The sequence below is a fragment of the Oncorhynchus mykiss genome, chromosome 27, assembly GCF_057628025.1.
Source record: "Oncorhynchus mykiss isolate SJ-2025 chromosome 27, ASM5762802v1, whole genome shotgun sequence".
In the NCBI taxonomy this organism is placed as follows: Eukaryota; Metazoa; Chordata; class Actinopteri; order Salmoniformes; family Salmonidae; genus Oncorhynchus; species Oncorhynchus mykiss.
Genome location: NC_143048.1, coordinates 7667059 through 7679130, shown reverse-complemented (window position 1 = coordinate 7679130; position 12072 = coordinate 7667059). Strand labels below are relative to the sequence as shown.

Here is a 12072-nt window from a genome sequence, read left to right as displayed (position 1 = left end):
TCTATCTGCATTTTACAGGGCGTTGTATTTTTCATTAGTATTTTGTATTTATTAGGGATCCCCTTCCTGGGGTCCAGGATGATTGGTAGTGGTGGTGATAGTGGGCATGGCCTTGTTGCATACACATGACAAAGGGAAACAGCTCACTACAAATACATGTCCTTTTGCACCCTCCCACACACAGACAGACATACTGTATGCCTTACTGGGTGTTTTGAATAACCACCATGTGTGAGACTGCTAGGTAAAGCAGAAGGGTGCATTTGTAGATTTGCCTGGCGGCAGTAAGCAGCCGTAGCAACAGCACATACTGTAACCCAGCTCGTTGTAGCCCTGGTGTGCTGCCTGAAGCTGCTTCTGCAAACGAGTGGTCACATGACGTGTCAGCTAAATCATCCTGCTCCTGTACTGACTGTTCAGGCTTGGACAACATATGAGGGGGAAATGACATGAAATATAGACATTTTCTCCATTCAAAAAACACACATTTAATGAGGCTATAAAGTGCACTTTCTGGCAGGTGCAATACACTGAGTGTACAACACATTGTGTCGGCACATTCCTAATATTGAGTTGTACCCTCTTTTGTCCTCAGTACAGACTCAATTTGTCAGGGTATGGACTACAAGGTGTTGAAAGCGTTCCACAGGGATGCTGGCCTGTTGACTCCAAAGCTGGCTGGAGTTGGCTGGATGACCTTTAGGCGGTGGACCATTCTTGATACACAAGGGGAACTGTTGAGTGTGAAAAAAAGCACGGGGTATAGGTCCAACACAAGTCCAACACCATCATTAAGTTTGCTGACGACACAACGGTGGAAGGCCTCAATGACAACGATGAGACAGCCTATAGGGAGGTCAGAGACCTGGCAGTGTGGCAAAAGAGCAAGACAAAAGAGATGATCGTGGACTGCAGGAAAAGGAGGGCCGAACATGACATTCACATCGATGGGGCTGTAGTGGAGCGGGTCGAGCGTTTCAAGTTCCTTGGTGTCCACATCACCAAATGATGTGATGATCATATCAAAACACACCAAGAAAGTCACGAAGAGGGCACGACAATGCCTTTTCCCCCTCAGGAGAAAAGATTTGGCACGGGTCCCCAGATCCTCAAAAAGTTCTACAGCTGCACCATCGAGAGCATCCTGACCGGTTGTAATCACTGCTTGGTATGGCAACTGCTTGGCATCCAACCGTAAGGCGCTACAGAGGGTAGTGCGTACGGCCCAGTACATCACTGGGGCAAAGCTTCCTGTCATCCAGGACCTCTATACTACATGGTGTCAGAGGAAGGCCAAGAAATGGTCAAAGTCTTCAGTCACCCAAGTCATAGACTGTTCTTTCTGCTATCGCACGGCAAGCGGTACCAGAGTGCCAAGTCTAGGTCCAAAAGGCTCCATTGCAGCTTCTACCCCCAAGCCATAAGACTGCTGAACAATTAATGAAATGGCGACCTGGACTATTTGCATTTCCTCTGTAACTTTCTCACTCATCATTATTCACAATACATTCAGGATTATCCAAATGAATGTAGAAGTGTTCAAAAACATATTCTCTTTTTATGACACAATACATTATTCACCATTCAGTTCCTATTGGGCAAAACATAATCCGTGTCACGTGTGCTCCCTCTCCGGCCTCTAGGTCACCAGGCTGCTCGTCAGAGCACACCTGTCACCACCGTTACACGCATAATGACACTCACCTGGACTCCATCACATCCTTGATTACCTGCCCTTCATTTTCTTTCCCAGTCGTCATTGTTCCTGTTTCATGTCGATGCGCTGTTTGTGTTTCTGGTTTTGCTCATTTATTTCTTTAACGTATTCGCTCCCTGAATTTGCGTCCCGACTCTCAGCGTACATCCGTACAATCCGAAACGCAACCAAAATAAACTGTAGATACATCCAACAAGTTTGTAGAGCCACAAGCTTGATGTAGTCACATGCTAAGAATATGGGACCAAATACTAACGTTTCGACTACTTTAATATACAAGTGAATTTGTGTAAAAAAAATAAAACACGTCTTCAAATGGTGGGAATAGATAAAGCGCACTCATTTCTAAATGGTAAAACAAATTAGAAATACCCTCAAATAATAATCATCTGAAACATTTGATCTCCAATCCAAAACGTGGGAGTATAGAGCGAAATTTACACCGTTTAGCTTCACTGTCCAAATAAATACAGAGGCGAGTGCACGTGTAGGTTACTTACTCATTCACTTCTGTACCTAACCACCATAGAGCGGGTCCCATCCCCAACCTGAACACATAACGCGACATATAACGGGCTCTATAGATAGCGTGATCAGCTCCCAACCTCATGTATACACAATTTTAAATCCAGTAATCTACAAGACCACGCAAATGCATGCCAGGTAATTATTTTAAGAGAAACAGAGGTGGATGAGGAAATGCCTACACTTATACCATGTGTTTGTGGCATCGTGTTAAAGAGAAGGAGAGAAAAGGAGAAAGAGAGTGGCGGACTATATTCAGTGAATAAATTGCTAACAGTTCTGAACATAAACTGCAGGGATCTAGTTAGAGAGTTGGGAGAGCTCATTCTATCTGTCCACCATGCTGCTATGGAACGCTGACAGGCTCATAATCCATACTGTTCATTCGGTCATGCAGTGCTAATCTAAGATCCCTTGCAGGTTGGAGATTAACTAGTAGCAGAGAGAGAGAGAGAGAGAGGCAGTGACCATAGATTTAGGCCAATAGCATCACAGGGCAAACACTGGCCAGGGACAGGAGAGAAAGAGCGGTAGAAAGACAAGAGAAGGAGAGAGAGTGGGCGCCATACAGACACACACTCCACATATCACAACACATACACATTGAGACAAACGCTAGGAATCCAGAAACTACGCCCACAAGCTAGTTTTACAAAGACAAGGATGGCCACCACGATTTCTGCCAGTATCTAGTGAAGCCCACCTGAATACAACTCTACAGTCCGGAGTTGACACATTGTCCACCTGCTCAGCGTGTCCAGCTAAACCCACTGCCCTGGACCTGCTGCGGGGGACACAGACTGGGAGAAGGAGGAGAGAGGGGAACAAGAGGACCAGTGCCAGGTCAGGAAAGAGACTCGAGCGGCACCTCCGAGGAGCTATGAGGACAGCCAGGCGGGCCAGCACCGTGGAGGTGCCCTCCTTCCTCCGCCAGCTAGCCAAGGAGACAGAGAAGATGGTCACCTTCTTCTTTAAGGGGGGACAGAGAGATGGCCAGGAGGGGAGCGAAGAGGACTTCAGTGATGAGGATAACGGGCCGAGTGTCTACCTGGACCGGCCCGTCCTGGATAAACACACGGCCGAGGGGAGGTCTCAGTGGGGGGTGAACTATGCAACGGCCAGCATGCAGGGCTGGAGGGCGCAGATGGAGGACGCCCACACCTGCATGCCGGAGATGGGAGGGGAGCTGGCGGAGTGGGGCTACTATGCAGTGTTTGATGGACACGCTGGCAACACGGTGGCACAGTACTGCTCCCATAACCTGCTGCAACACATCCTCGCTACAGGTACCAAATTGGGCCGCACACTTTGACTAACTGATGGATAATCATTGTTGGTAGCCTGATTTATTTTCACTTGAAGGGAATGTGTGCAAGCATTTATTTGGGCAAGTTGGGAAGCATTTTACGACACTTATTTCCAGTGTGTTCCACAGACAGATATTGTTTGATAAATCAATGAACAACTTTGTCTTAGGCATGGGTGTCTTCAATTTGAGCAATGACAAGGTGCCATTGTGCTGTAGGCTATGTGTATGGTGTATGAGGGAGAGCGTGATCTTGATCTTGAATACCAAAGACATTATCTCTCTTGGTTTTACTTTCTAAACATAAACATGGTAGCACAACATGGCTGACAGTTGTTGTTGGAAACCTCTTGATCATTATTCTTGGCCCGAAGTATGAGATACTTAATCTGACACTTGAGCCTACAGTGTCTGCTACTTAACTCAAGACAAACGTTTAATCCTAACCTACATGGCATTAATTAAAAATAATGCCACGAGCAAGACAGACAGACAGTCACCTCAGAGGACTACAACACAATCTGCGCTCGTGAGATTTGGGCTCTGGTAGGGCACAGTGGGTATTTGTCCCCTAAAACCAAGCTGGTAAGGCTGGGGGTCAAATAATTGTATTGTAACTATGTGTAGTTATCCTGTAGTTGGCCAGACTGTAGTTAACTTCTGCATGTCAATTTTAGGCAGCGAGACCTAATTATGCTTATTTGTCACATATAGGCCAGGTCGTTAACTCATATTGATCTCTCCTCCAGGGCGCGTAAAGGCACAGGAGGAGCCTGACGACGTGAAGGAGGGGATCGTCGAGGGCTTCCTGGCCATTGACAGCCACATGCACACACTGACGCGCCAGGAATGCTGGGAGCGCAGCGGCTCCACGGCGGCCGCCGTCATGCTCTCGCCGCAGTACGTCTACTTCGTCAACTGTGGCGACTCACGGACGCTCCTCTGCCGCGACGGCCAGGTCATCTTCTACACGGAGGACCACAAACCCTTCAACCCCAGGGAGAAGGAGCGGATACAGAACGCGGGCGGCTCGGTGACCCAGCATAGGGTGAACGGCTCCCTGGCCGTGTCCAGGTCCCTGGGAGACTTTGACTTTAAGGAGGTGGACTGGAGGTCCCAGACTGAGCAGCTGGTCTCCCCAGAGCCAGAGGTGTACGAGCTGGAGAGGTCCCCGCAAGACGAGTTCCTCATAGTGGCTTGTGACGGAGTGTGGGACGCCATCGGCAACGAGGAGCTGTGTGCGTTCGTCCACAGTCGCCTGCAGTTGTGCGATGACCTGAGGGAGATCTGCAACCAGGTCATTGACCTCTGCCTCTATAAGGTCAGTGTATAAATGATCAGATCCCACTACATGCAGAGTCACACTGATCCTAAACCTCTGCCTTCTCTATATGGGTACATATGCAGGACCAGAGTATAAACTGAAAACTCACACTCTAATTGCCAAAGTGAGTAAACTGCAACAATGACCATAACTGGACATTGTATGGAATGTCAGAGGGTGCTGGAGGTGAGAGGGTTAAGAGGACTTTGGCAGTATCTTCAGGCAGTGATATCATCCCCACGGCCTTGGCTGTCCTCTCCCTTCCTGGAGTCCTGGAGACTAATACCATTCCAATACTCAGTGTTTAGATCAGGCAGAGGATTTAACAGCAGGACACAGCCAGGTTGGTACAGCAAGGTGACTTACACTGCACTGCAGGGAGTCTCCTCGATAGGCAATGGCCATTTTTCAAAATACAGTCTAAATGTTGTCTTTGATTCAAGATGATTATTTTTTTATTCATTTTATCATGGAGTCCTACTGAGACAAAGGTCTATTTTACAGAGGAGCCCCGAATGACATAAATGACAGAGAATGTACATCAAAATATAAATACAAAATGCAAGCAGAAAGAAAAACGCAGTCATAAAAAAACAACAAGACATTGATCAGTAATAAGATGACATAATAAGTGATGACATCACAGAGGGCCAACTGACGTTCTGGTAGAGAATGCAGTGATGACATCACAGAGGGCCAACCGACTTTCTGGTAGAGAATGCAGTGATGAGTGCTAAAATTGTCGGCCGTCATAAAGCGCAGTGCGTCATGACAAACTGCATCTAGCGGCTTTAATGAAGTGGCAGCTGCGTTCATCTAGATGATGTCGCAATACTCTAGGACCCAAAGGAACTTAGACTGAATGTTCTGCTTTCTACTATTTAGCCAAAGAGGCAGGACCCATTTCTGTCCAAGAAGAACACTTTTACTCTCAGCGTCTTAACTAACTCATCAATATGCTTTTTAAAAGTCATCCTTTCATCTATCCAGGAGCCCAGATATTTCTAAGGGACACGATCAGTATGGACACCATCTAAAGTACATGTTCTCAAATCATTATTTTTATGCACTCTACACAAAAGGAGTCCACAAATGTTATTCGGCTGTCCCCATAGGAGAACCCTTTTTGGTTCCAGGTAGAACCCTCTGTGTAAAAGGTTCTACATGGAACCAAAAAGGGGTTTTCAAAGAGTTTATCCTATGGGGACAACCGAAGAACCCTTTTAGGATCTAGATAGCACCTTTTTTCTAAGAGTGTAGAGAACAATATATACTTTGTTTTACCTGCACTCGATACTAATTTCAGGTCAATAAAGTTATTCTGTAATACAATGAAGGCAGACTGTAGTTCAGAGCGTGCCTGGTCAACCGCGGGGGTAATAGCATACACAACATCGGTATACAGCGCAGGGAACACTTTTTTTGTAACAGACAAGTTGATCTTGTTAACGTAAACAGTTAAAAGTACACAACCCAGAATTGACTCCTGCAAGACACCTTTCGTAATATCCAGAAAACCTCATTTAACACCATCAGTAGATACATATTGAGTTCTATATATCATTTCATTTTTAAACCGGTTACATGCAGCCTGGTCTAGGACAATTGAGGAAAGCCTCCGAATTAGCCGTGAGTGATCAATAGTATCGAAACCATTTGACAGGTCAGTGAATAGGGCAGCACAATGTTGCCTTTTATCCATATAGTTAACCACATCATTTATAACTAGGGTTGCAGCAGAGATGGTGCTATGACCTGGTCTTAAACCTGACTGATGTACATTTTAGAATACACTTGAAAGATAAGAAAGATCTTAGCTGAGAATGAATCAAGGATTCTAATATTTTAGCTAGGCAAGAAAGTTTAGAAATAGGGCTCAAGGGTCACAAGGGTCACCACCTTTGTGAAGGGGAGTACATGATGGCACTCATCACTGGACAGGGTGTGTGTTGAAGGGCCTACATCGTTACATACCTAATGTACCAAGCATTATGTAAGCAGTTATCTTATTCAGGTCTGCTTAGGCTGGTTAGGACTTACGATGGCACAACCTGTGCCTGTCCTCTAAATAGCAGGATTATGAGAGGGAGCTATAGAGGGAGGGAGAGAGGGACAGAGGTGAGGGCAACACAGTGGATTATGGGTGAGTGTGTGTGTGTGTTAGACTGTCAGGGTCTCAAGGCCACACCAGCTGGGAGCTAAGGCCTATTAACCTGGCCAAGAAGAGCCTCACTTTATCAATGGCAACAGAACAGGCTTACCTCCTTGGAGTCTGTACTTCAGCTAGGTGGGTTTTTGTTGTAGCACACAGCGAACCTAGCTTCTCAGCTCTGTGACATGACATCACAATAATCAATTAGTCCTCATAGAGATCCTATTAAATTACTTGATCAGGGAGAAATCCAAAACCAGTCTAATTGGAATGAATGGCAGTAGAGACATAGGTGATGCATTTCCTGCTTTTACTTATGAAGGAATGTAAATGTAAGACGTGATGTTTCATAAATTGTGTAATAGAACTATAGTCAACCTAAAATATTGTCATATAATTATAAATACTGTTTATACAGGTTTATTTATACAAATGTATGAATAGACTCTAAAATATATGTAAACAGACATAAATGTCTCAGATTTCATTTTTGGGGAAAGCTGTGAGCGCTATTATATGATACAATGTCAGTACTTGTTGAGTTTACAACTTGTATAAGACCTATCATCAATCAACTGATTTGAGCCAGTGTATGGCTGTGGATTGACTGCATTGTTTGAATGGAATATTGGCATATTAATGAATGGAATCACTCCTCTAAAACTGGCTGGCTAGCTAGCTAACACACATACAGTGCCTTGCGAAAGTATTCGGCCCCCTTGAACTTTGCGACCTTGTGCCACATTTCAGGCTTCAAACATAAATATATAAAACTGTATTTTTTTGTGAAGAATCAACAACAAGTGGGACACAATCATGAAGTGGAACGACATTTATTGGATATTTAAAACTTTTTTAACAAATCAAAAACTGAAAAATTGGGCGTGCAAAATGATTCAACCCCTTTACTTTCAGTGCAGCAAACTCTCTCCAGAAGTTCAGTGAGGATCTCTGAATGATCCAATGTTGACCTAAATGACTAATGATGATAAATACAATCCACCTGTGTGTAATCAAGTCTCCGTATAAATGCACCTGCACTGTGATAGTCTCAGAGGTCCGTTAAAAGCGCAGAGAGCATCATGAAGAACAAGGAACACACCAGGCAGGTCCGAGATACTGTTGTGAAGGAGTTTAAAACCGGATTTGGATACAAAAAGATTTCCCAAGCTTTAAACATCCCAAGGAGCACTGTGCAAGCGATAATATTGAAATGGAAGGAGTATCAGACCACTGCAAATCTACCAAGACCTGGCCGTCCCTCTAAACTTTCAGCTCATACAAGGAGAAGACTGATCAGAGATGCAGCCAAGAGGCCCATGATCACTCTGGATGAACTGCAGAGATCTACAGCTGAGGTGGGAGACTCTGTCCATAGGACAACAATCAGTCGTATATTGCACAAATCTGGCCTTTATGGAAGAGTGGCAAGAAGAAAGCCATTTCTTAAAGATATCCATAAAAAGTGTCGTTTAAAGTTTGCCACAAGCCACCTGGGAGACACACCAAACATGTGGAAGAAGGTGCTCTGGTCAGATGAAACCAAAATTGAACTTTTTGGCAACAATGCAAAACGTTATGTTTGGCGTAAAAGCAACACAGCTCATCACCCTGAACACACCATCCCCACTGTCAAACATGGTGGTGGCAGCATCATGGTTTGGGCCTGCTTTTCTTCAGCAGGGACAGGGAAGATGGTTAAAATTGATGGGAAGATGGATGGAGCCAAATACAGGACCATTCTGGAAGAAAACCTGATGGAGTCTGCAAAAGACCTGAGACTGGGACGGAGATTTGTCTTCCAACAAGACAATGATCCAAAACATAAAGCAAAATCTACAATGGAATGGTTCAAAAATAAACATATCCAGGTGTTAGAATGGCCAAGTCAAAGTCCAGACCTGAATCCAATCGAGAATCTGTGGAAAGAACTGAAAACTTCTGTTCACAAATGCTCTCCATCCAACCTCACTGAGCTCGAGCTGTTTTGCAAGGAGGAATGGGAAAAAATGTCAGTCTCTCGATGTGCAAAACTGATAGAGACATACCCCAAGCGACTTACAGCTGTAATTGCAGCAAAAGGTGGCGCTACAAACTATTAACTTAAGGGGGCTGAATAATTTTGCACGCCCAATTTTTCAGTTTTTGATTTGTTAAAAAAGTTTGAAATATCCAATAAATGTCGTTCCACTTCATGATTGTGTCCCACTTGTTGTTGATTCTTCACAAAAAAATACAGTTTTATATCTTTATGTTTGAAGCCTGAAATGTGGCAAAAAGTCGTAAAGTTCAAGGGGGCCGAATACTTTCGCAAGGCACTGTACAGGGCAGATAAATTCTTCACATTCATTGTTTTACACAATATCTTATCACAGCACTGGCAAACCATGGCTGAACTTTGGACCATCGTTATATTTTAGCCATTTAGTATCCATAGCGACTTATGTCCATTCTGGTATTCTAATTCTTAATTCTACGTCCCACTGTTCCATTGTGACCCTTTATAAAATTCTAATTTCTGCTCTCTGTCAGTACACAATTATGACATCACAATTTCCCTCCACCTGCAGGGCCATGTACAAATCTTCCCAGCTGAAAAGAGTTTTACATGACACAGTGCACTTTGAGACTTCACAGTCCTGTTCTCCATTGTGATGTCATAATGACACTTATTTTATTCTCTGTTCACATTATCATTAAGCATGCAAATAATATTCCTCATCACATAATTCCTCAAGTAAACCATCAATAGTGGCAGCAATATGACAGCTTTTTCTCCCCCATGACATTTCATTTAGCTTTTCAATGTTTGGAGTAACAAATGACATTATTGAAATGAATCATACGCTAACAATGTTTCCTATTCATATAAAATATTGGCTTATGCTTATCTTACAAGAGCTCATAGAACTGTGCCTATATCCAGCAAAGGCATTATTCCTGCGCTGCCTCTTTGTCGCCCCCCACAGGGTAGTTTGGACAACATGAGCATCATCATCGTGACCTTCCCTGGTGCACCCCAGGTGTCACAAGAGGCCCTACAAAAAGAGGCCGAGCTAGAGACAATCCTCGAAGCTAAAGTGGAAGGTAGGTATTTCGATGGGCTTGAGTTGCGATTAAGCTTACTATGCGACTCGAAACCATCTTGGCTTGGCCTCACTCACAATAGGCTTTCATATTAATATGGCATCACACCACATCAAAACGAAAGTTGATAACAATAACAAGAGCGCTGAGACAATGGCAGCTTAATTCTCCCCTCTGACAACAGGGACCGATCATTACGTAACTCTCTCCCTTTCTCTCTGTCTGTGTGTGTAGAGATTGTCAACTTGCTAAAGTCGCGGGACAAGGACCCAGACCTGCTGTACGTGATGAAGTTTCTGGTCTCTGAGGACATACCTGGCCTGCCACCAGGGGGAGGAGTCACCAGCAAGTAAGTCACTCAATCACATGACTCACCAGTCAGAGATCAAAAAGTGACAAGAGGCCTAGATCCGTGTGAATAAATTAGTAATTGTTTATATTAAATGTTCATCATTTGTCATAACTTCTTCTCTTTTTCCTTTGCAGAAGAGACTGTGTCATCTCTGCATATCAAAAGTTTGTAACGCCCTTCAGATCTCTGGAACCAATGGTAGAAGACCAAACATAGTGCAAGAGCGTGCCCTCTGTCTCACTAAACACATAAGCGCAAACTGGACTACAAAAGTAACTAAGTTACTTCCCCCCCCCCCCCGACACGTAATTGACACGTCGCATTCCAGGACATCGGAGGATCTGAAGAGTCCAACTACTCGTATCCATGGAAATGTGTTCTTCAGCCTCGCGTATCCATGGCGACCATTTAGAATTGGGGCCTCTGCTTTTCAGCTGAGCAATCAGCCAATAGCTAAATAAAGAACTATGGTGGGAGGGGGTGTGACCTGGGCCTGCCCTTAGCCAATCGTCTCTTCTCTGTTCCTCATTTGCACTGTCTATCAATAAGTCTACTGTAGCATCAGAGAATATCAAATAGTTAGCATTATTCCAGTAAGGGAAGAATTACATATTCCAAAACTATTCTTTAAAATACATGATAATTAGATATAATATTTATTAACTTTCTCACTTTACACTTTACAGTGCCTGGGTAGTTCATTTTCTTCAAGACTAGAAGCTTATGAATAAGGCTGATCATGTTACTTCATTTAAAAATCAAACAGATATGTTTCAGCAGTGTGCAACTCCATACTGCCGCATCAAATTCAATTGAAAAAAAACACCCCTTCAACCATTGCAGACCAGCGAAGGCTCCGATATGCATGTGTCCTGTGATGGCATGGCCTACACTAAATAATCTGCAGAATCCTGTGAGGGACCATAGGTGACAGGAATAGATGTGTGTCATGACGATGATGGACACCACATCATATGTCCAAGGGTGTGTGAATGTGTGTGTGTGTGTGTGAGTAGATAACATGGGCTGTGGGATTATTAGCACACACACTGTAACCTGTTGCAGTTTGGAGCACAGACGCTGACAGTTAGACACGATTTAGACCCGTGTGACAGGTAAAGGAGTACAGCTACAGGTAAAATGTTCTTCTGCTTTTGAAAATAAGCGGGTTTTTGCCGTTAGCACGTTTTTCTTTTCGATACATGTCATTGTGCTGCTTTACAAAGCTCTCTGTTGCTGTACGGTTACTTTATTCCTCCTTCGGATCACACCAAACGGGTGGACATAGTAGCTGTATTCCATGACAGAGGTCAGAGGTCAAAAAGAGCTAGACTCGAGATGCTGCGGCATGTCTGTGTGAATTCTATGGAATCGGGAGGAAGTGGGATCAAAGAGCGCAACAGATTACCATCAGGACTTTCACAAATGTATGTCAGTGATTTGATGACTGTATGGGCAAGCCCTTAACTGACCCAAGGGGCAATAAATGAATGAAATAAAATGACATTCTGGGATTTTTGATAGAGCGGAGTGGGCTCTTACTCCTAAAATGTTTGATAGATACAGCACTACAGGGTTAGACTAAGGACCAAGGGAGAAGAATACAAGA

At 44.1% G+C, this 12072-nt stretch overlaps 1 protein-coding gene across 1 annotated transcript; it reads left to right on the top strand.

Annotated features, from left to right (window-relative positions):
* The first annotated feature begins 2676 nt into the window (after positions 1 to 2676).
* Positions 2677 to 11977, top strand: LOC110507428 (protein phosphatase 1A-like). Its single transcript, XM_021587415.3, has 5 exons — positions 2677 to 3528; positions 4298 to 4869; positions 9994 to 10111; positions 10346 to 10460; positions 10598 to 11977. The coding sequence occupies exons 1-5, from the start codon at positions 3123 to 3125 to the stop codon at positions 10677 to 10679; spliced, it is 1293 nt and encodes a 430-aa protein (XP_021443090.1). The 5' UTR covers positions 2677 to 3122; the 3' UTR covers positions 10680 to 11977.
* Positions 11978 to 12072: the final 95 nt, after the last annotated feature.

What these genes read in the sequence shown, in the direction of transcription:
- LOC110507428 (XM_021587415.3), top strand. Translation starts at nt 3,123, where the DNA reads ATGAGGACAGCCAGGCGGGCCAGCACCGTGGAGGTGCCCTCCTTCCTC. An exon ending in GCAACACATCCTCGCTACAG is followed by an intron (nt 3,529 to 4,297) that starts GTACCAAATTGG and finishes TCTCTCCTCCAG; the next exon opens with GGCGCGTAAAGGCACAGGAG. An exon ending in TTGACCTCTGCCTCTATAAG is followed by an intron (nt 4,870 to 9,993) that starts GTCAGTGTATAA and finishes CGCCCCCCACAG; the next exon opens with GGTAGTTTGGACAACATGAG.